Here is a 23,485-nt window from a genome sequence, read left to right as displayed (position 1 = left end):
TGTGCTGAAAAGATACGAGACCGACGATTCAAAATAAGGTAAATCAGCGATAGGCGGCACAATCCCCAATACCCACGAATGCCAACGGTGGTGAGAGGGTTTAGGATAAAAGTTCAAATAGAACACTGGAGTAAAGAACTAGCTAAAAAGAAAAAATATATTGAAAGTGTCATATTGAAACTCATTCCTGCACAAAGTTGGCGAGATGTAAGATAAGGGTGAGGAGGGAGGAATATAGTTATCTGTCCCCCCCATTATAATTAAGATATAGGAATGTTGTATAGAACACTGGAGTAAAGAACTAGCTAAAAAGAAAAAATATATTGAAAGTGTCATATTGAAACTCATTCCTGCACAAAGTTGGCGAGATGTAAGATAAGGGTGAGGAGGGAGGAATATAGTTATCTGTCCCCCCCATTATAATTAAGATATAGGAATGTTGTAGTAATGGAACTACACAGGAAGACTGGTTACTAATTAAACCGTTGTGTTGTTAAGGTGCTTTTCACAGACCATCATCCGCTGCCTGGTTCAGAGTCGAGATAGAAGGGAGTGAGATAGAAGATCACATCCCAACTACGAATAGAAGACAAGAATGGTTACATTATATCCAACTGTTGTGTACTAACCCCTGAAGAATTTCCTGGCTAATTGTGTGAGATTTTAAATGAGGAATGAAACATGTTGGGTGTGTGGTGAATGCAGAATGGTTTGATGATTTATTGGTTATCACTAGGAAGATTGAAGGCGTGGGACTACCGTGCTCCTTTGTCAAATGAGATGGGTGCATGGATAAGATCTTTTGCTAATAGGTTACTGTAAAATGCGAAAGAAAATAACTGAAGCACCAGATGACAGATTGTTTATGTGATTGAGCTGTTAAATGTACAAAGCTGTTGTATCTATTTTGTACTACTATTTGAGTACGCTTGTAAAAAGAAAGAAAAAAGATGAAATTTAATGTAAGTTTTTAGAAAGTGATTTGTTTTTGTAAATGACAAAAATTGATATTTTTTTATATAAAACAATTAGAATTGGTATGTTTGAACACAATAGCAAATGACATACAGGTTTGGCCGTCCACGGATGGGAATGGAAAAGCAAGGGACCCCTTAAACATTTTTTGTGTGCATTTCTGCTGTGTAAAGAGGGCTGTTGAAAGGTGGTCTAACTAAAGATTTCCTCAAGTCTCCTTAAGGTGTGTGGAAAAGGCCAGTACGCCATCCAGAGAATAGGCGACAGGGTCCAGACCCTTGTCACGACCCCAATGGCAGAACCTAGTCCATTTGCTCTTATACTGGGACCGATTGATGCCCCAGTTATCATATGAAAGTTGAGCATGCTGAAGCCTCAGTCGATCAGGAACCATGCTGTCCGAGCCAGTTTGGCTCGGTTCAGATGTTCCACTGCCCTGCCCTGCCACGTCAGGGAGCCCCTGCTGGGCATCAGATGATGTACGGTACCCTGCGAGCACAACTGCAGCAGATCTGAAAATCAGGGACTCCAAGGCCAGTGGGGGGCAACCAGGATGTAGCTGCAACCCAAGGAGGGTCCGTTGGAGCAGAGGGGTGCGCAGGAACGCATAACACCTCCAGCCGTGCCAACAGATCTGGAAGGTGTCACCCGGTGACCCCTGACCTTGACCTGCCCATGAATTAAACTGGAGGCCCTTGGTATTCCGGTGAGATGCAAACAAATCCAGGTCTGCAAACCCCCAACGCTGGAACTGGGACAACAAGGAGTTGTTGTGAAACTCCCACTCGTAGGTGTTGAACCCCAAGCTACGCAACTGGTCTGCTTCTGCATTGCTGCCCTCTGGGAGGTGGACTGCCAAAATCCAAATCCTCTCCGTCAGGGTCCATTCCCAGAGCGAAAACGTCTCCATGCAGAGGTGGAGGTAGGGGGGAGGGAAGAACCGCTGCCACACTTCTTGTTCAGGTAAAACAATGTAGTAGAATTGTCCGTCCAAACCAGAACAGTCATGTCCTTGATGAGGGGCAAGAATGCCTTAAGGGCCAGGCCCACTGCCCTGAGGTTGAGCAGATTGATGGGCAAGAGGGCTTCCGTCTGGGATCATGAATCGCATAGCCCTCCAGAGAAGCCCTCCAACGTGTGAAGAAGGCTCCCACTGAGACCCATTGCCCTCCATCGGCCACCAGCGAAGATCGGGCAGCAGGAGCAGTAGTTTTGGGATCCTGTCCGACTGAGACCCTGTCTACAGATCCCAATTGGTCACCATGTGGAGCTGGAGGCACCTCATCTTGAGCAGATCATGATATACAGTGAGCACACAGGAGGCCATCAGGCCCAGAATGTGCTGGAACCACCATGCTGAGGAAGTCAAGTTGGCCAGAAAGTGTCCCATCTCCTTGCGGAGGGACATAAGTCTCCCAGGCGTGAGGAATACCAGCTGAATGGTAGTGTTTGAACGCACCCCTAGGAAAACCAGGTTGAGACGGGCAAAACTGATTTCCTCTGGTTGGGGGAAAACCCCAGCTGATGGAGGGTATCAGCCAATCTCTGACAGGAGTGCACAACCCCTTCGGGTGACCCCGCCCTCACCAGCCAGTCGTCCAAATAAGGGTATAGATGATGGCCCTCCAAGCGGAGAAGACCCGCCACTGCGTTTATCAACTTGGTGAAGACACGAGTGGCAGAGTTCTGGCCAAAGGGCAGAACCTTGTACTGAAAGCACTACAACATAATCATGAACCGCAGAAACATCTGATGTGGTTGATAGATGAGTACATGAAGGTATGCCTCCTTGAGTTCCAGGGATCCAGTCTGCTGCACACAGAGAGACTGCTATGTGCGTAGGAATGATCATCTTGAAGCATTCCAGTGGTAAAGACAGATTTAGGAATGACAGGTCCAGGACTACACTCATGCCAGCCTGGTTGCTCTTGGGTACTGCAAAAATCCTGGAATAGTAACCGAAGACCCCGTCTACAAGAGGAAGCGGTTCTATCGACTGCAACTCCAAGAGCAAAAGCTCCTCCCATAAAAGAGACAGACACGCGATCTGACGAAGAGGAGAGGATGGTAGAGGCAAAGGAAGATGAAGACTGAAGCTTGTGGAGACTACGGATAGGATCCACGGGTTGCTGAAAAGACGCTTCCAGGTGTCCTGGAAAAGAGCCAAAGGGCACCCCACAGGCAAGCTGTGTTCCCCCACCCTGATGTCACTGCTTCTTGGCGGCAGAAGCAGGGGTAGAGGAGGCACAACGGAAAAACCCACGCAACGTCCTCTGCTGCTTCCTCCTGTTGCCGCTGGGAGGCCCGTCAGGCCTCCATGCACCGCGCTCCCAGAACCCCTTAAAGCCAGAAAAGGTGCAGTGTTTGAACTCGGTCCTGCTCTGAGACCAAGGGAATGATATCTGTCTTGGTTTTGTTAAGATTGCCAAGGACCTTGCGGTTTGAGTGGAGGTTTTTCTCTTGGTCAACTCATCATCGGTTGACGTATGAAAGTCACACGCCATCGAAAGGCAGATCCAGGGTCAGTTCCTGCACATCAGATGAAAACATAGTGGCGTTCATGCATGCCGCCCTTCTCATCTTGACGCCATGGCACAGCCTTCTGCTGGCAGTGTCGAAGACTCGATGAGGTTTGGGCAATGGCCCAGGAACCTGCCAGCCCAGCCTTGAAGGAGGCTTGCTTGTCCGAAGGGAGGTTGGGTAGAAATTCCCTGAGCTACCGCTACAGCTTCTGGTGAACCAGGGAGTCTGTGTTGGCTTGCCGCAGATGCAGTCCTGAGATGGAGTAACATGTTTCCAAGGACTCAAGGACCTTGTCTCCTTGGAGAGGCAATTGGAGGAGGCTCCCGTGGAGGAAGACGACAAAGAATGGTTTCGAATACAACAAGGCCCGAATCCACCACAGAGGAATGGGGCTGTGCATGGGAGGCAAGCAGGATTGGCTCCCCATCTGTCAGCCTAAACCTGCTGCCCAACTTCTTGTTCATCTGGACTTTGGCCATGGGCTTCTCTCAAACCTTTCGGGCCACCTGCAGGAAATCCTTCAGCAGGGGGATGCCAGATGGGATCGTGGTGCGTTTACCCAATACCTCTGCTAACACACAACTCCTTGGGGACCCCCCCCCCACCAAGGGTGGTACAGGAGGAGGTGTAGGGGTCAGAACGCCTGGTAGAGTCCGGAGGGAGCTGGGGCAGCACCACCTGCAGGATGACCTCCTTCACAATGTCCTCCAGGAGCACCTTCATCTGAGGGGAGCGCATGAGAAGGCAGCGCTCAAAGAAGCAGTCCTCACTAGCCTCTGGGCTGCTAGGAGCTCGGCTTCCAAGGCACTAGGCTTCCGATCCTGGTCAGAGCTCTGAGGCGCCTGGTGCGTGTAGCCATACAAATGTGATGGATAGATGCAGCCCAGAGGGGACCATAAACATGTACCGTAGGATCCGCTGCCGCCTCCAGAGGGAAGGGGGCTGGGACCATCCTGCAAAGCCCCATTTCATGGGTGAAAGCACTGGCAGGCCCTGAGCTGGATCCAAGATTGCCACCAGCCGGGCAGGCTCTGCCACGTGCTGCTCCGCAATTTTGATGCCTTGCGCCACACTCTGGGCGGGAGGGCATGAAGGCCCTGTACCAAGAGAGGTATCAGATCACGCTGGTAGGCGCTGAGCCCTCAGCCCGATGGTCGGTAGTCCAAACACCATGACTCACGACCTTGGAGTGAGCACCGGTAGGCTGGATGCCCTCAGCACCTGTGCCGGTAGGTGTGCTGGATCTAGCCAAGGACAGACTCTTGGAGGTGGCACTCGGCGATCCCTTACCCCATGGGGTAGAAGATGAGGACAAACTTGATCGCCCTCCTGAGGGGAGCCTGGTAGGGCCCCCGGGCCCCTCAGCTTGGGAGCTGGTAGTCTTAGAGGTCTTGGGCCTACCAGAACCTGAATCCGAGGAACGCTGATCCTTGGGAACCCTGGGGAAGGAGTTGCAGCGTTGTTGAGCCATGCTGAACAGAGGGCCTACCTTGTCTTGACGAGAAGTCCTGGAGGAGAAGTGTGGAAGATCTCCATCCATCATTACAAACGATTCTTCAATGCCCTATGACTGAGCGCGCTGTAGGCTCAACATGAGTCCCAGCGGTGGTCGGGCCCCAAACACTCAAGAAAGAGTGCATCAGGGTCCAGGGCTAGGAACAAGCGGTCGCATGAGGCAAATCTCGTGAATCCTCCTGCAGCCGGAATGCGCCATGGGAGGAGAGGCACAAAAGGGAAGTGAAATAAGAATTAAAAAACGAAATGGGAGCAAGCGGAAAGCTAAAAAGGTATCTGCGCTGGCTACCAAGTCTGACACCGACCATGTGGAAAAAGGGACCCAGCTGACGTGCCGGAGGGTGGGGCCTCGGAGGGGTGTTCTCACACCAGAGGCTGCACGCCTCAAGCTATTCTAAATTTTAAAAGGGCAAGCTCAATTTTCCGCTGCCAAAGGTTCCAGAAGCGTCCCCATGTTGGAGGACGCCCACAAGGATGGAGAAAAGGGGACGGGACGTATGAGTACTTTGAACTATCTGAATAGGTCCATGACATTGTTGTCTCAGGAAAGGCTAACAGCCCAACATCATATGGCAATTAGCGCACTGATCTACTGAAGCTAGGAGAACAACTGAATACTATGCCAGCCTTGACCAGGAAACACTTCACAAACATAACAGATCTATTTAGCCCTGCCATAATCAAGGCTACTTTACAAAAATACAAGCTTTTAGGATCACATTTCCAAAATCAAACGCATTACGAATTGTTCATTATTTTGCAGCAAAACATAAGACATAGATTAGGCGAAGGGAAACTTTTTGCGATAAATTCTTTTCCCTTCATTCCCCGAACAGCTTAATTCAGAATGTCTCTTAAAAACAACTGTGCTTACCTCAGGCATATCTCCGCTGTCAATGTGTTCAGGCTCCAAGTCTTCACTAATGTGCCTCCTAGAGCGGAAGACTCGGTGGGCCTCCTGCTGGATGTGCCGGATGTTACTGTCAGATTCAGAGGCCACGTCACTGGTCGAGAAAGAAAAACACTGAACATTAGTTGACAACTCAACACAAAGATAGTTCACAAGTCAACTCAAATTTGCATAGAAACACAGGAAGAAAAACTGACTTGCCACAATTTCATATAAAGCAAAAAGAATTTTGAAATTAAAGAAAATGTTCAAAAAACTATTAAGATACTTTGGCCTTTCAATAGTATAACTGTGGCGATCCACCAACAATAGATTGGTATTGCTTGGCTCTTGTACATCTGTCTCTCAATATGAACCTTAAGTCACATATAATAATATAAATCTGATATTGAAAAAAATATATCTGGTCATGTAAACTTGTACTTAAAGTAATGTGTTGTACCCAGTCCATTAGTATTTGTAGACAAAGTGGAGGCATATGAAATGAAGGAAACATCTTGAGTCAGAAGTGGGTTGAGGTGTAGCTGAGCAGCTGGCTCAGTCACACCCTTGGGCCATAAAGTCACCGCACATTAGATGGGGTTCTCAATGGACAAACTGAGAATTAGAGTCCAACTGCCTTTCCACTCGAAACTTGGCAGCCAAACCGTACCCCTTCCACCTCACAAAGAGCAGTTGTCAGGTATGCATACACCTTTGTACACATGTACTTTACCCTCTTTGTAAAGTTTTGTGTTGGCCATCCACCCCAAATTAAACATCTCTAGTGGGCTTTAATGAAGTGTGGCCATGCTTCACAGACATGTACTGCACACTCTCCCCTATAGGGTGACAATCACATCTTTTATGAAAGGTTTGACCGTCAGCCGGGTAAAGGAAGATTCCAGTCTTATTCAAGTTTGACATACAACCCATGACATTGTTTTATGAAACTACTTCATAAGAGTTGTGTGCATAAATTAGTTTAAATAAAATGTTTTGCGCAATTGTTTTTAAGATGTGTAAAGGCATATTTACAGAACATATTAAGAGAACATGTACAATAGGTATAATTTCAATATTACAAAATACTAACTAACATAATATACAGGGCAAATTATAATCTTACATCAATTTAACAAGATTAAAAAGGCCATGGGCCACATCCCGGCATCCTCCCATACCTCCCCCAATCTGCCCCCTTCCCTATCCACTAGTGCGTCCCTCTAATCCCTCCTTACCCTTACCCCAACTCTACCAGTACTCCATCAACATCATCCCTTCTCTCAGGGGGAGATGTGGGGAGGGGGGATTCAAGTCTGCTGGGAACTGTAACTCAACAATTGACCCCATTCCACGTCACCCCCTCCTCCGCTTCAGGATCCATGGTTTTAAGGAGTCTATCTAGTTCTTGGTATTGAGGCTGGATTAACTCACTACACTTCAGATTCTTTTATAAGAATGTTTTCAAAAATTGTATTCAACACTTGTATCATAAAAATCAATAACCAACACATGACTACCATACAGATCCTGTCTCACACATCTATTGATTTCCACCTTTCATACCCATTCGTACCAACACACACACTCTTCCACTAATATTTCCAGTGAACAAGTCTTCCTTGTCAAACTATATCCAATAGTATGTTTTTTTCCTTTGCACCCATCTTTCTTAATGGTGTGCATCTAAGTCCAATGGTATTCTCATATAGACTCTGTCTACATATGTTTCAGTTGATTTATGGCCAACCCCTCTGGCATACAGTCTTCTTGACCTTCTTCAGGACAACAACCGAGAGTGATCCTATCCTCACTCTCGTCATACGCATTGGTGGACGATGTCTTCAACACTTTAGCGGTTTCATACTCCCTCCAATTTATAAATGATGGAGGTTGCACAAGTAGAGGGGGATAAATCCCAAGTGTTCGAGAGAACCAGATTTTTAAGTTCAACCGAACCAGCTCCCAACTCATCAGCAGGGAGCCACACAATAGGTGACTCATTCTTGCTATATGCCTGTTTCCCACTTCGATGCATCTCTCTCGTTGATATTGTTGCTCAAGGGAACATCACGTCTGTCTTTGTCCCACTCCTCATATAGCACCCACACTCAATGGAATTTCCAAGCTGCCACAAATCCGTGGTAAGTGATCAAACTGGCAGTAATGCTGTCGAAGAATGCAACACCTCCAGGTCAGTACAGCATTTGTAACTAGCGTGCATCACGTCAAATTAGTAGCGTCCGAATTTGACGTGCCGCACGCTGGTTACAAATGCTCTGAAGAGTAGTGAGTTAATCCAGCCTCAATACCAAAATCAATGTTTTTAATATATTGATATTGTTTACCTGAAGGATCGTTTGGTGTAAAGGTACCCTTGATTGGTGTCTATCTAATTCTGCCATTCCCCACCTGCGGAAATCCCCCTTCCAATCCACTACTGATGGGCCTGGGGTCTGTTCCAGGTGATGTCCACTCTCTTCCTTGCTAAAACCAGCATAAACTGGGTCATTTGATTGTTCATTCTCAGTCGTTTACCCCTTAGAAGCAGGTCCCACAATCAAAGCCTTCAGTTCACAATCAAAGCCTGAGCCTAGCAACTCATTAATTGTCGTAATCACCCCTTGCCAGTAGCGAGCCACAATCAAACATCCCCCAAAGCATATGCCATATCCCTGCTGGCCATGTCGCACATCGGGGCAATCCTGACTTAACTCTTCATTCATCCTGTGACGCTTAACGGGGGTGACTTCCTATGTAGGAAGTTGAACTGGATAAATTGGAATCGTGCATTCCGCGAAAGCTAACGGACCTGATCCCAGACATTTGCCCATTCCCCTTCCTGACTCGAACTTCCTATATGCCTCTCCCATTTTGTTTTATTAATAGTTGCAAGTGTGTGGTAGGTGGGGCATGCATTTGTGGCAGAACAAGCTGGGTCAGGTAAACGGCAGTATAAATTGCCTGGAAATACAGATGAATAGGATTTCTTAGATGGGAGAGCAGGATTGTAATGGGAAAATATTGAAGAAATAACAATAAAGGGAAAGCTTTGTGCAGGGTCCACACCAACTAGGTGATAATAAAACACTTCTGTGGGCATACCTTACACTAGGTAATTGTAATTGATTATTTATAACCCGCTTAATACCCAGAGGTTTCTAAGTGCGAACCCGGGGATGGAACCTGTGCCGCTCCGCGTCGCCTTGCCAAGGCGAATGTGTTGATCCTGAACTATCTTCCCAGACCTCTTATTAACATGAAGAGCAAACACATTGAGTTATCAAGACACTTGGCAATACAAAATGAATCTGGTCTGGGGTAGTTGTCAGTACGCTTTTGTAGTGGGTCAGATCAGGTTGGCAGCTGAGCTCTGCAATGGCAAACTAAATAATGCAATGGAAAAATAAACCAACATTCAAGGATTTTCTTAAGCTTATCAAGATGGGTTTGTCATAAAATCATATTGGTTCTAGGGAAATCACCCTGGAAATAATCAGGGAACATTTAGTAAAGGTGTGTGGTGCAGTGCCTTCATTCCCTGATTCAACAATCTAATGAACAGATTCAGAGATCCAGAAGCAAGCAGTTTCTGGGCTTGGCCTACCAGCAAGTATTTCGCAAATCCCTCAAAGTCAGGATCAAATTCTCACCATCAAGCCACAGGATGCTCTCATGGGCTAAGGAAGATGCCTTTAAACATGCTCCTGGTGCAAAGTCTTCTAGGTGAAGCTTATTAGGCATCTTCCAGTTTCACAGATATATCCCTAAGAAGGCTCTTTTTTGAGGCAGGGCTGCTGCCACTGGTAGTATTACTCTGATCTCTTGCAGGATCTAGGATTTAGCTCCAAGTGTGCTTTTGGCATTCTCCTGTGGGACTGCTGGTCCACTGATATTCTTGAACTGGTCTTGTGCAGGATCGGTGGTACTTGGTGCCAACAAGCACATGCTCTACCTCTGAATCTGGTCTCTCCCAGGTTTGGACTCTTCCCCCTTCGGTTTCCTTCTCTGGTACTTGCACCAATAGGTTTATACCTATGCTGCAACTCTAACAACCAGCAGTGAGCTCTTTTATAGTGCTCTTAATTAGGGTTGGTAATAAAGTATTTAATTGGTTTTGGCTCAGTTTTCTCTTCTTCACAGGCCGGGTTTGGTTATGCGTCCCGGGCTCTCTTTCTAACAGATGTGCTGCCTCCCCTACTTATCCCTTTGTCAGCAAATACATCTAATCACTACTTGGTTGGTGGCAGCCAAGGGTTTAAAATCACTATGTGCCATTTTGAATTTGGGCAGAAGTATGCCTGTGGCCACACAGATCTGTAGCGTTATGGGTTAATCGTCTGCTGGAGAGAGGAGAGTCTTTAGACAAAGACCATATGTCAGCACTGAAAAGCATGCTTATTTATCAGGTGTAAAGTGCTTACAGTTCTTTCAGGGAAAGAGAGAGAGAAAGAGAGAGAAAGAGAAAGAGCGAGAGAGCGCGAGCGAGCGAGAGAAAACAAGAGGGGGAGAGAGAGAGAGAGCAAGAGAGAGAGACACTGCAAGATAACCAAAATGAATGAATATACTTTATGTACAGTATGGGATGCTTATAATACATAGGCTGCACCTTTGTCCCTTATTTACTCAAAATTTAGAAACTTCCACTTTAATGTGTTGCAAAAATACTGATAACATGCAGAGATTCTTTCTGTATTATGCTATATGCCAGTAGTGTTAGGCAGAAACCTGTGCAGTTCCCTTACGGACCAATGCAAAAGGCTTAGGACTACAGGTGTTGGCAGTAAACCCAGCTGTGGCTGAGCAGTCAGACTTCTCTCAAGAAGAGTTAGGCAGTATATAGAGTATACACATTAGATACAAAAATACAGTAGCACAAGCAAACACTGACCCGAGCTTTGGTATAAAAGTATATAATGATTTATTTAAAAACACACTTGTAAAAATACACTAGCACTAATATGGCAAACAAGTTCAAAACACAGTCACCATCAATATATATATATACACATCCCTGATTACTTATTGAACAAGTCTTAGTTTAAAACACCACTTATTTGCAGACAGAGGTGAGCGCTTAACCTAAGATGGCACTCCAATAAGTTAGTTAAAAAGGGAGGGAAAAGGCAGAATTAGAAAAGCACACAATACCAACACTTTTAAAAGAACCACAGCAAGTCGAGAACGGCAGAGTCTACTGTAGAGCAAGAAAGTTCATAGGCCAGGCCCACTCTTGGAGTGAGCAAGGCGGAATGTGTCCAAGATCACACAGTTGAATTATACTTTAAAAGTCTTTGCAGATAGTTCAAAAAAATTTGGAACAGTTCAGAAAAAGTTAGTTAACAGGTCCCAGGTCACCCCAGGATAGAGAGTCAAGGAGTTACGGGACACCTTGAACAGTCTGTTGCAAGGGAGACCAGGCGGGACACAGTACCTGAAATGGTGAGAAAGCTCCAGCGGGGGCAGTTGTTCCTGGCAGCGGGTGCAAGTCGGTGCTTCGTCCAGGGGAAGAGAAGATCTCGATGTGGAGGAAAGCTGGAGGTCGTTGCACTGCCAGGGAAGAAACCAGCCGCGGAATTTCCCGGTTAAAATGTACTACCCTTTTATTCGCGGTAGTGGTGAAGCGTGGCTATCCGGCCGCCAGGGTGCTTGGCGCGGGCGATTCGACCATGAGACGAGCCGGGAAGACGAAGAGAGGGCGAACTGGTTAGCCCCACCAGTTCAAAGGAAGAAGACTCTCCAGGATGAAGATCTTCTCTGTTGTCGGGAAGTGGTGAGGCGGTTCAGCAGGGCTCCACCGGTGGTGTCGTCGTTGCAAGTCGTTTCAGCTTCTCCCTCTTCGGATTCTTTAGGTCCTGTGGCGACTTCTGAAGTTCCAGTCCCCAAAGCCCTGCTTTTATGCAGAAAACCCCCATACACCACTCAAACATGCTAAGTGGTGAGCCGGCGGCTCACCACTGGGCCAATCACACAAGAGTGCGACTTGAGTTGCCGAGGCAACTCAGTCCAGGGTGCCTATTTCCCCCTCCCACACATCCTGTAGACCCAGACAGAGTGGCTCCACTTTTGGAGGCTTCTGTGCAGAAGCCCGCCAAAGTGGAACAAAGGGCTCGACTTGGGTTGGAGTTACAGAGGCAAACACAAACGCCATTTTAAAACCGAGTCCTGGCAAAAAGACCCAACAGGGGAATAAATATTAAATAAATAACCCGGCGGTATCTTTAACATTGCACCGAAAAAGTGGTGTGTTTAAAATGAATGGGAAAATCCCATAGGAAATATTCCTGACCCTGGGGGTGGAGAAGCGAGGGAGGATCACCTGTGTAGAGGGTCCTTTGGGATTGGGGAGGAGATGTCCTCAGGGGAGGCATGGTATTCTGCCTTTCCCTTTCAGGAAGTACCCTCTATCCCACAGGCAGGTATGGGGTACTGCTATCCCTGTTCCACTGACCAAGAACACACCAGGAAATATTGCCCACCTAGTAGCACTAGAAAGAGGGTGAAGATGAGAGGGGCTAAGGGTAAAGTAGGTGAGACATGGTACCCGAATGTGGGCGTTCGACTGCCACAGGTGTGGCAGCCTCATGATAGGGGGAAAGCAGCTGGAGCTGCAGGAAAAGGAAGAGAGAAGGAAGGATGCCATCTGCATCCAGAGGAGAGGCGCTGCCGGCATGTCCTGGGGAGCACCCAGAGTGCAAATGGGGGCCTCACAGAGAAGATGCAGGGGAGCCGCCAGAGTGAACACTGAGGTCCGGAGAGTGCAGGGAAATGGTACTCAAAGCCGTGGCGCAACTAGGGGCCACGCATGAGTAACAAAGTGCCGCATGAAGCATAATTCAATATCAAACTGAATGCCCGTCGGTGCAAAGGGCATCCGCTGTCGCTGTTTGCTGCTCCTGTTTGACTCTTGCTGAGCCTTTGTTTTCAGCAATTTGAAGTGAGCGTTCAAAGCGTCCATAGCAACTCCCGTGTGTCACGGGTCACGTGGTATCAGCAAGCCACGCCCCCCGGAAACACGGATAAAACGAAGACCCCACTGCCCTTGCGGCGTTAAGCCCGTCGGTGTAAAGAGCATCTGCTGTCGCTATTTGCTGCGGTTTCCGGCTGGTGACGTGGTAAGCTTAACTCTTCTTCTCATTTATCTGTATAATTCTGATTCCACCGCGCAATAGAGATCATGGACTCCACCAAACCTCGCACCAGATTACAGGAAAAACTAGAAGAGACATTAGCCAATGCCCCAAAAATACCTATTCCTACCGACTCAGTTGTAAGCTCTATTCAAGATCAACCTCACACCCTTGCAAATACAATAAACAAGCCTCTTCAACCACCCATGGTAGAGCCCAAGACAAAAGATAATGTATCTTCAGCACCCATACACACCTATACTAGAAAGGAAGAACAATAGGACTCAATTCCTTCAATGAAGCAAGAAAAAAACAAAATCACACAGACTGTTTTAACAACCTTAAACAGTGAGTCTCTTTCAAATATCGAGTTATCTACAAAAGTTGGAAAAAATTGTACAAAAACATCTAGATTTACCCTGCACCCCGTCTCTACAGCAAAGAGCGCAAAACGCAAAACAACAATGGCAAACGTCCTATTATTTGCTAGATTCACCCCAAAGAAACACAAACATTTAGAAAACCAGGTGGCCCGCCTTTCTCTTGACATCACTGAAATTGATGCAATTCTGGACTCACAAGAACGAAGAAAAGAAATCTTCGGAGACCCAAAGCCCAAGAATATAATGGCTACAAACAACACATCCACACCAATTGATAACAAAATCAAATTGAAGCAATATAAAACTTCTCCCCTCCAAACCGCTCCATCAAAAGTTTCACCAATGGATAACAACCAACCTGGAACAGATGAAATTACAACGAACACTCCTATGGAGAATCCAGAAAGAATTCCAACCATAATGCTGGATCTCCAAAACACGCTAGTGGCCGTTCTCTCACTAGCCATGGTACCCTTCTTGAAGATTCAAGAAGCAATGGTAGATTCCACAAAAGATCAAGCGACCCTACTGTCCATGATCTTAACAAAACAAATCAACATGGAAGCATTCATAAGCACGATACAAGAACGCCTACGCTTTGAGGCAGAAGCCTCCAGGACCTGGCAAAATCACTTAGCAGAAATCGCTAGAATTGACCGGATTGACAAACAAAACCTTACAGACACCTTACCAACGATCACAAAGAAAAAACAAAAAAACACCTTGGGACAGACACCAAATCAGATGATTATGCAAAACAAGGAAAAGTGACATTTGATGTCAAAATAAACCAAGCTACGAAACTCGGGTATACCCCATAAACCCTTCCACGAGTACAGTAAACATCGAACCATCATCATGTACTCCGTTTGACATTTTCAACCTAACCAAACGAGGCCATTTAGGAAATCAACCAATGTCAAAGAAGAAAACTTAAAAAATACATCAGACTGGCTCCAGAGCTTTCTTAAGGAGACTCAATCGGTCTGAAAAATAACAAGCAATACCGATAAATCTAAACCAAAAAAACCCTACAAATATGAAAGAACAAGCACGAATACACATGACAAAAGCCTCAATAACAGCAAAAACAAATCTCAAGGAAACAATGGCTGGTTCAGGACAAACACTGATACAACGAGAGGACGAACCACTTGACGCTCTACTAGCTGCTATTGATCAAGTTCCAACAACTGACTTGTCAAGGAATCGCCTTGACAATCCTGCAGAGTCTAGTACTCCGATTGAACTGGATGACACCTTGCTTGAGCCTCAAGATCAGCCATTAATTGTCTTAGATGAATGCTCGGAGAACTCTACTGTCAATTCAATTTCAATTAACACATCCACTAATATATCTTTTATATATTCCACAGTATCGAATGAGGAAAGTTGGAGCTCAGTTGACTCTGAAAACTCCTACAAAAGTGAGGAAACAAGCAAAAGACAGGGCGAATGTACACTCATTCGACCAATTTTTGTGGATCAGAGGAAAGTAAATAACATCTTCCGGCTATCACTAGTCGCAACCAATCTAAATCCTACTAAATCACTGATTATGAATAGATCAAACATTCTGCGACTATTCACTGTTATTCCACAACTGATTCAAATCACCTCGGGAGACATCCAAAGAAGAAGCAGATGGATCAAGTCCATATTGATTTTTAAAACCAAAAGAAGATGATGCAGGTCCTATCAACAAAAAAAAAACACTTAATGAACTGGGATTTATAACTGAAGAAGTCCTTGTAACTAAATCGATGATCTAAAAAAAACCAAAAACAAACTCGAATCGAGAGTATTGGAACCAAAACAAACAGAAGACTAACGAAAAAAAAGCAAAACACCACTTGGCTACCCTCTTACAATGATCTACAAGACAAAGATACTGAACTAAGCTATCACCCGATTCGCAGGACTGAACAATTGCAGCTTGGCATGTCTTATAGCGCTCAAATTAAACAAAATCTAACATCACGAGCCGATTCTCAAAACACAGGAATTAAGACCTATCTATAACAACCAAAAGCTAAAGAAACTAAGACAGAAGAGATCAAACTATGCTCCTGGAATACCAGAGGTTCAAATCATCTCTTTGAAGAAGGTTCCCTAAATCTAAAAAACGCTATGATAATCTGCCTCCAAGAAACTTGGTTAACTGATGAGGTAATATGCGAAGGCTTTTCAACCTCCATGAATCCAGCGATCACCACACACCAAGGTACACTGTCAGCAGGCATGCTGATTATGACAAAAATCAACCCATCGTGGTCAATTGTATCAAAACTAAATTTACATTCATGGGCCCAATACATCATTATTTGTATTCAAACTCAAAAAGAAGAACCGAGCTACCCAACAATTTTCAACACTTATTGGAACCCATCAGCCATGAATGAACATTTTTCTTGATTCAATATTTGATGAATTTGACTCAATTGGTAGAATTTATTCAACCGAATTTATAATTGCTGGTGACCTGAACATTCATCTCTATTGTCCCAAAGGCTTGAGATTAACTTCTGCAAACTTATCCTCAAGAGCCAAAAAATGGTCTGAAGAAACTTGTATTAGAAACTTAACACTGACCGAGCAACCAAAAATGATCAAGACAAACCTCCTCCAACATGGACTCGAGAAAAGTCCAATTCAATTATAGATTATATCTTTATTTCAGAAAAGATCTTAAAAAACCTGACAACAACTGCTAACCATCCGCAAATAAATAGCGACCATCACCAAATCTCAATAACATGGACTGTTGCTCAAACCCAAACTTTACAATTAACCCTCCCTGAGCTGGAAATAAACAATGGCTTAAACAAAATTCGAATAAAACAACATCAAATGCCCAAACTGCTGACAAAATGCGAGCACACAAATTTACCGGATCATTCAAAACTCAACTACGAGTGGATTTTGCATAAATACCAGCAACCAAAAAAAATGTGTGGAAGCTGGCAGAACGAACACAAACACTGATTAAACCATGACATTAAAACAATAAAAAAGACTCTAAATAAAAAAATGTGCCAACTCAAAAAACAGAAGACCACCTCCTCTGCGCTTGAAATAAAAAAAGAAAAACAAAAATATTTGAATTTCATAAAATCACAAAGCTATAGTGAAACAATCAGATGCGGAAGCAATTTTGGCAGCTTTAAAACAGAAAAACACCAGACAGCTGTGGTCGCTCCTAAATGGTAAATCTAACAGACCAACTATGATACAAGAGGTAGAAGCTGAAGAATGGTCTCAACACTTCAAAAGCATATACAATGCAAATACTGATCGACCAACAGCAAACAGTTCGAACAACAAACATTCCTGGGACCTACAATGGGACAAAGATGAGATTAGAAAAACTATCGTCTCCTTAAATCCATCATGAGCACCTGGCCCGGATGGGTTATCTAACGCCAATTTAAAATCGGCCCCGGAAGAATGGGCGATCTTTCTTTCAAAACTTCTCAAATTAATAGAGAACACAAAACAAATTCCTCACAGTTGGACCTTGGCGATAATGATCCCGATCTTTAAAGCTGGTGACAGGAAAAAGCCAACAAATTATAGACCTATAGCCCTTCTTGATCCATTGGGAAACTCTTTGCCGGATTTCTAATGAAAAAAATCAACCTATGGGCATCAGAAAATGGTTTCCTAGAAAAGAGGCAGACTGGCTTCACCAACAAAATCGGTACAAATGTCAATTTGCTACTATTGAATATGATCAAGTATGAAGCGATAGCAAAGAAACAACAAGTCTATGCAGTTTTTATAGATCTAAAAACTGCATTTGACTCGGTGAACAGAGAAAAACTTTGGGTGAAACTAACGGCTTTGGGTTGCCCTCCCGCCATTCTTAATTCGATTAAACAACTCTACTCCAATACATCGATCAGAGTAAGACTGACAAAAGACGGTGCAGTAACAAGACGAAATTACGACCCGGAACGGTCTTAAACAAGGGTGTCCCCTTGCTGCATGTTTATACAACCTATACACCTTTGGTTTTGTACAAGCAATCTATGATCCACTCGCAAATCCACCCAAGATCAATAATGAACCATTAAAGACCTTAATGTATGCAGATGACATCCTTGTCATGGACAAAACACAATCTGGTCTACAAAAAACATTAAACAAAATGGTTTCTTTCATGAACGATCATGACCTTCAAATCAATATTTCTAAAACCAGGTTAATGAGATTAACATCCTTACACCGTACCGGACGAAAAAGTGTGAAATTACAACTAGATGAAAAAGAGATTGAAGAAACCAAAACATTCAAATATCTTGGTGCATTGATAAATCCAACGACAAATGAGCAATAATGGAAAAATCACATTGAGAGAAAAGCAAGATCTCTAGCTCGATTGGGACGCTATTTTCATTGCAAATTTGGAACCTATTCAATAAAAGCAACAATTCTATTATATAGACAAAAAGTGGTACCTATCTTAACATACGCTGGAGAAACAATCAAGACACAATGAAATAGCAACAATACGAGGCAATATTCTGGAGAAATACTCTCGGCCTATCCAACTCATTTTCAATCTCAAGAATTCAGTTCGAACTGGCCTTACAATCTCTTGAATCAATCATTACCTGGAAAAAAATGGACCTCTATAGAAAAATAATTTGCCAGGACAAAATCCCATCACTTGGGATAATCAAGGAAAAAAAGAACCCTGTATGTTTAACAGCCCCGCATTACTGGTCTAATGAGATAAAAAAGAAAATGAGTACTGAAGACATCAGTGAAGATATGCTTATAAACAGACCACAATATGCCAAAAGAAGAGTGCAGCAAAATGACTGGATCAAAACAATAGAGGAACAATCCAAATATAAACGAGCAATGATCTGTTCAATAGAAGCAAGAGCCCTCAATGAGTTACCTCCATATTTAGCATGTTTTCCAGACCAATCAATAAGATCTTTTTCTACGATTCTGCTTAAACATACTTCCAACCCGTGATTATCTATTTAGCATAAAACATCCAACAACAACGACCACGGACTGCTAATTTTGTAAAAAAGACAGCCAGTATATAAGAAGACAAAGCTATAGTGCAGATGCTAGAGATACAGAACATAAATACTCAAAATGATTCCAATGGGGGACCAATCAAGATAAAAAGTGCATCTTAAATTTTAATAATGAAGCATAATGATTAAAACATAAAAGAGGTCCACAGTACAAAACTTAACATCCAATATGTAAAACAGCAACAAGGAATACGTATCAAGCTTGAATAGCAAGTTAAAACGGTGTCACAGAAAAAACAACAAACACATAGGGTACTTATAAAGCAACTAGTATGGTATCCAATTCTGTTAGAATCAATGTGTAAAAGATTTAGATCTCTATTTAGAGTCCAGAGAGATGTCTCGACATGTTTCTGTTCATCAAGGCTTTAGTGTGGAAGATTCATCAGGAGGAAGAATTTTAACAACGTAGCCTAGTTATAATTGGAGCAATCATAGCAACAACAAAAGTTTCATAGCATCTGAAAAGTGAAAACACAACAAAGAGTCAGCTTATGAATAGCTAAATGCTTTGAAGAGTTATAGTACATGAACTATAGCACCATATGAAGGGGAATATTTACCTAAAATGGTGCTGGTGGGAGCTCTTTACTATGAATAGTAGGTGGTAGTAGACGACTATGTCGGTCCTACGGAGGATAGAAATGTCCATTAAGCATCAGAGATTGCTTAAAATGAAGCATAAATGTGCTCACAACGATAAAGCAGAATAAAAAGACCAATCCGAAAGGCTTCGGCTAAGTTTAAGAGGAGCCCAAAGGCGGAACACGCCGAAAAATGGAGCCCGAAAACTGGGAGTTCAGAGAAAAGAACAGTGGTGCGACCTATAACCAAATGTGCACCAATATAAACGAGGAGGTACGTAAGGTCTTAATCAGAACCAGTAGAAAAGAGGAACCGTGTATCAGTACAGTTGACAGGATGGAGCCCTGGGGTGTGAAAAATGTGAAATGAGACGAAGTGAAAAATTCAAAGGTCAGTGGTGTACATGAGCCGGTGGCAAACCCTCAATCCAACTCAGAATGGTGAAGAGAGAAGTCGTGACAGCAATGGACTGGGAGAAAGAATACCTAGTACAAGTGACAGCTGGAGTGCAGTCAACAGGCATGCCTCGAGTCAGGCAAGCTGGAGGGAGAGGTTCCCTTCGATCAGCGCTGTAAAAAAAGTACATACGTAAATCACAAGAGCGATCCCATCCGACGTATAAAGCTACAAGGTTCAGAGCCAGCATGGCTATAATGGTTAGCAATCAGCTGCGGGGCTTACCTAGTGGAGAGAGTACGCAGCGAAATATGCCAGGTACCGGACAGGACGACTCCGCGGTTCGACAATGCGCGAGGAGAAGATGCCTAGGAGTAGTCATGGAAACGCAGCAGTCCTTCTACCATGTTGGCAGAGTCCCAAAGGGCCCAGAAAGGGGGCGAAAAGTTGGCGGCCATCTTGGACTGGAGTGTAAAAAGGCTAGAATAGATGTAGCACCAAGGTGAAGTGAAGGTGGAAACAGAAAAAAGTAAAACAAGTAGAAGAAAAGGTGAACGGTGGGACCAAATCTAACTAAAGGTCAGGATTAAACTACCTTGGGAGGGATAAGACTAATAAATGAGTCAGACCCCAAAGAAACGGGGCAGAAAGAGATCATGAAAATGACAAAAATGGAAAAAGAGGTTGTAAGGATGACATATGTAGCAATTGGCTCAGGAAATAAAAGTAATAGCCTAAGAGGAGAGAACTAAATATTGTGCCACTCAATTGATTCATTAAGGCCAATGGCATTACTTCGTAAGGTGTAGATCATTTTTTGTTACATCTTCAACAGTTTCTTTTCACGTGTTATACAATTAGTTCCTTTAAAGGCTAGAAGTACAATCCATGTGAAATCCTCATGCTTGTGCTTATGAAGGTTGAAGTGTTTCACCAGTGGAGCATTTTCAGTTTTGTTCTTCAAGCAGCTTCGGTGTTCCATGATGCAGGTTTTTACTTTCCGAATGGTCTTACCCACATAGTGCAGTCCACATATACAGGTGATCAGATATACCACAAACTCGGTATTACAATTGGTAAGGTTCTTTTGGGTCCAGCGTTTTGAAAGGCCAATATCAACATCTTTAGATTTGGAAGCTAATTTACATACACCACAAGAGCCACAGGGATAAAGTCCGGTGGCACCCGGAAGACCCCATAGAGTAGTTAATCTCGGGTAAGGTGTATTGAGACATTTCAGATTACTGTTACTGACTCTATTGCCTATGTTGGTGCTTCTTTTGCATGGAAATTATGGGTAGAAGGATTACGTAATCCACAAGACGGCAAAGCAATGGAGGAAGGAGAAACAACCAGGTGTCATGATGCCTACCTCTAAGGAGCCAGGCCGGGCCCAGCAACCCCAGAGGCAGACATCATTTTCCCCAGGGAAGTCTCAGCGGGCCCAAGTCGGGGCCCTTTGGACTCAGTCCTGGCGCCTTAGGCGCCAGGCTCATAGCGGACCCCAGTCCTGGCGCCTTAGGCGCCAGGCTCATAGAAGAGGATATGTGTTTAAGTGCTTGGGTGCACACTTACCTGATGCAGACCTTGCTGCTTCATCCAGGCCCTCTTGAGGCCTGAATGGGACTACTTAACCTGTAGGACTACTTCACCACCCGGGTGTGGTCGGGGAAGGATACATACCTGATTGGTGGAAGGATACATACCAGGAACTTCTTCCAAGGCTATTTAAACCCCACCCGAACAGCCACACATGCTTCGCGTTGTTCTGCACCTAGCAGCTGGACGCTCACCGTGTCAGCTCCTGCATCCTGACTTCAGCCACGCCTGCCAGCACCCTGGAACACCTGCAAGGGGAGAAAGGAAGAGAATAGGAGAAGAAAAGCTCTTACCTGCTAAATCTGCATCCCGGAGTCATTTCTCCAACGGCCCTGAAAAGGAAGACATCATTTTAAAGGCATTTCGTTTCGATCGCTGCAGCGCTGCATTTTACTCACCTTTGCAAGGCGCTTACATCTTCAGCAGCAATCTTCCGGATTCAGCTACGCCCCGGCGCCTAGAGGAAAAAAGACAAGAACAAAGGTGAGAGGGAGAAAAGGAATAAGGAAAGCTCAGTTTCCTTTTAAGTCTTACCTGTTGGATTATTCCCACTGCATTTCGGGTCCTGCCGCTTCCTGGCATCTCCGGACCCTGGCCCCTATGGGGAAAAAAGACAAAGACATTGAATGAGCGAATGCAAAGACATCACCTGAGCGCTCATCCAGAACTGTTTCACTTCGGGTCGGCGCCATATCTCCGGCACTCCGAACCCCGGCCCCTAAGGGGAAAAAGACATAAGCATTAGCGCTTGCTGCAATTAGACAACGAACATTATCATTAAGCTTGAACTTTTGAACAGAACTTTTACAGCGCCTTACCTGAACACTCAAGCTTACCTGAACTCCCATCAATCCTCAATCCAGTGAAGTAACTGGGTTTCAACGCGCCCCTGCATCAGAAGCAGGATGGAGAGCTCATCCTTCCAAACCCTAAGGTGAGGTTTCACGGGGAATCGTGGAGGAGGTATCGTGGAGGGTTGGAAGGGAGTGGGAGGCTTGAGCATTGTTCCACAGTTGGTAATACTCCCTTTTCACGCACAGGAGGGTATCCAACGAGCCAGGGAAGCCAGAATAGAGGGGCCCTTCCTGTCCATCTTCAGAGTTCTGCGCCTTCGACGCCGCGCCTCCGTGGGAACCAGGTGAGCGTTACACCAGGGCCATTTTTTATACCAGGCCCAAAACAGAAACAACCGGGATGACGGATCGAAACAAACTCGAAGCGGGAATCGCTTCTGATCAATTTATCCAACTATACACCAACAGAAACAGAACAGCAAGTCCTTAATAAAGGACTGGGATACGTCATGACCGAAGAACATGATCCTTTTGAATTCCAAATAGAATTTAAAAAGCTGATGAGAAAAATCCACCTTAAAGAATTCTTTTCCATGGAAACTGAAACCACAGGAGAGGGACCGACCAACTGTACGGGATTACGTAATCCTACTTTCTATCCACCCTCCCATAGTTTCTCTTCTGAATCACTAGTTTTCGAAAAGAAAGTCATTGCTGAAGTTACCGCTCTCGGAGTCAATCACCGAAAGACCGTTTCATAACCTATCCAACAAGGAGCACAAAGCCCTCGAATCTCTATCTACGAATCCCTCGATCATCATCAAGAAGGCGGATAAAGGTGGAGGGATCGTGATTCTTAATCGCAATGACTACATTGATGAATGCGAGAGACAGTTAAGTAATAATCACTACTATCGTTTACTTATGCAGGACCCTACACCCGAACTGCAGCGACTAATCTCTGATAAAATTTCCAAGGCTAAAGATCGCGAATGGATTTCGAAACAAGAAGCAGATTTCCTCATCAACAAGAAACCTAACATTCCGACATTTTACACCTTACCTAAAGTGCATAAAACCCTCATCAACCCACCAGGGCGTCCTATAGTGGCAGGAATTAACTCAGTATTGGAACCTCTTTCTACATTCGCTGACCACTACTTGAAAGTTCCAATATCATCAAGAAAAATTGGAACATTTTCAAAAACACTACTGAAGCTATACCGGTGCCTATATTTGCCTACAAAAGAAGCACCACCATAGGCAATAGAGTCAGTAACAGTAAACTGAAATGTCTCAATACACCTGACCCGAGATTAACTACTCTATGGGGTCTTCCGGGTGCCACCGGACTTTATCCCTGTGGCTCTTGTGGTGTATGTAAATTAACTTCCAAATCTAAAGATGTTGATATTGGCCTTTCAAAACACTGGACCCAAAAGAACCTTACCAATTGTAATACCGAGTTTGTGGTATATCTGATCACCTGTATATGTGGACTGCACTATGTGGGTAAGACCATTCGGAAAGTAAAAACCCGCATCATGGAACACCGAAGCTGCTTGAAGAACAAAACTGAAAATGCTCCACTGGTGAAACACTTCAACCTTCATAAGCACAAGCATGAGGATAT

At 44.5% G+C, this 23,485-nt stretch overlaps 1 protein-coding gene across 13 annotated transcripts in view; it reads right to left on the bottom strand.

The window, feature by feature from the left end:
- The window catches only part of NEDD4L (NEDD4 like E3 ubiquitin protein ligase), a 2,900,454-nt gene that overhangs the window by 1,397,770 nt on the left and 1,479,199 nt on the right, over positions 1–23,485 (bottom strand). For all 13 annotated transcript variants that reach the window (XM_069627054.1, XM_069627053.1, XM_069627056.1 and 10 more), the window contains one exon: positions 5,888–6,017. In XM_069627054.1, coding sequence (XP_069483155.1) covers positions 5,888–6,017 — 130 coding nt within the window. The remainder of the gene's footprint in view (positions 1–5,887; positions 6,018–23,485) is intronic.

Source organism: Ambystoma mexicanum, chromosome 6p (assembly GCF_040938575.1).
Source record: "Ambystoma mexicanum isolate Mex_15411 chromosome 6p, UKY_AmexF1_1, whole genome shotgun sequence".
Taxonomy (NCBI): domain Eukaryota; kingdom Metazoa; phylum Chordata; class Amphibia; order Caudata; family Ambystomatidae; genus Ambystoma; species Ambystoma mexicanum.
The sequence above is the reverse complement of the archived record's forward strand: the minus strand, read 5'-3'. Positions and strand labels throughout refer to the sequence as shown.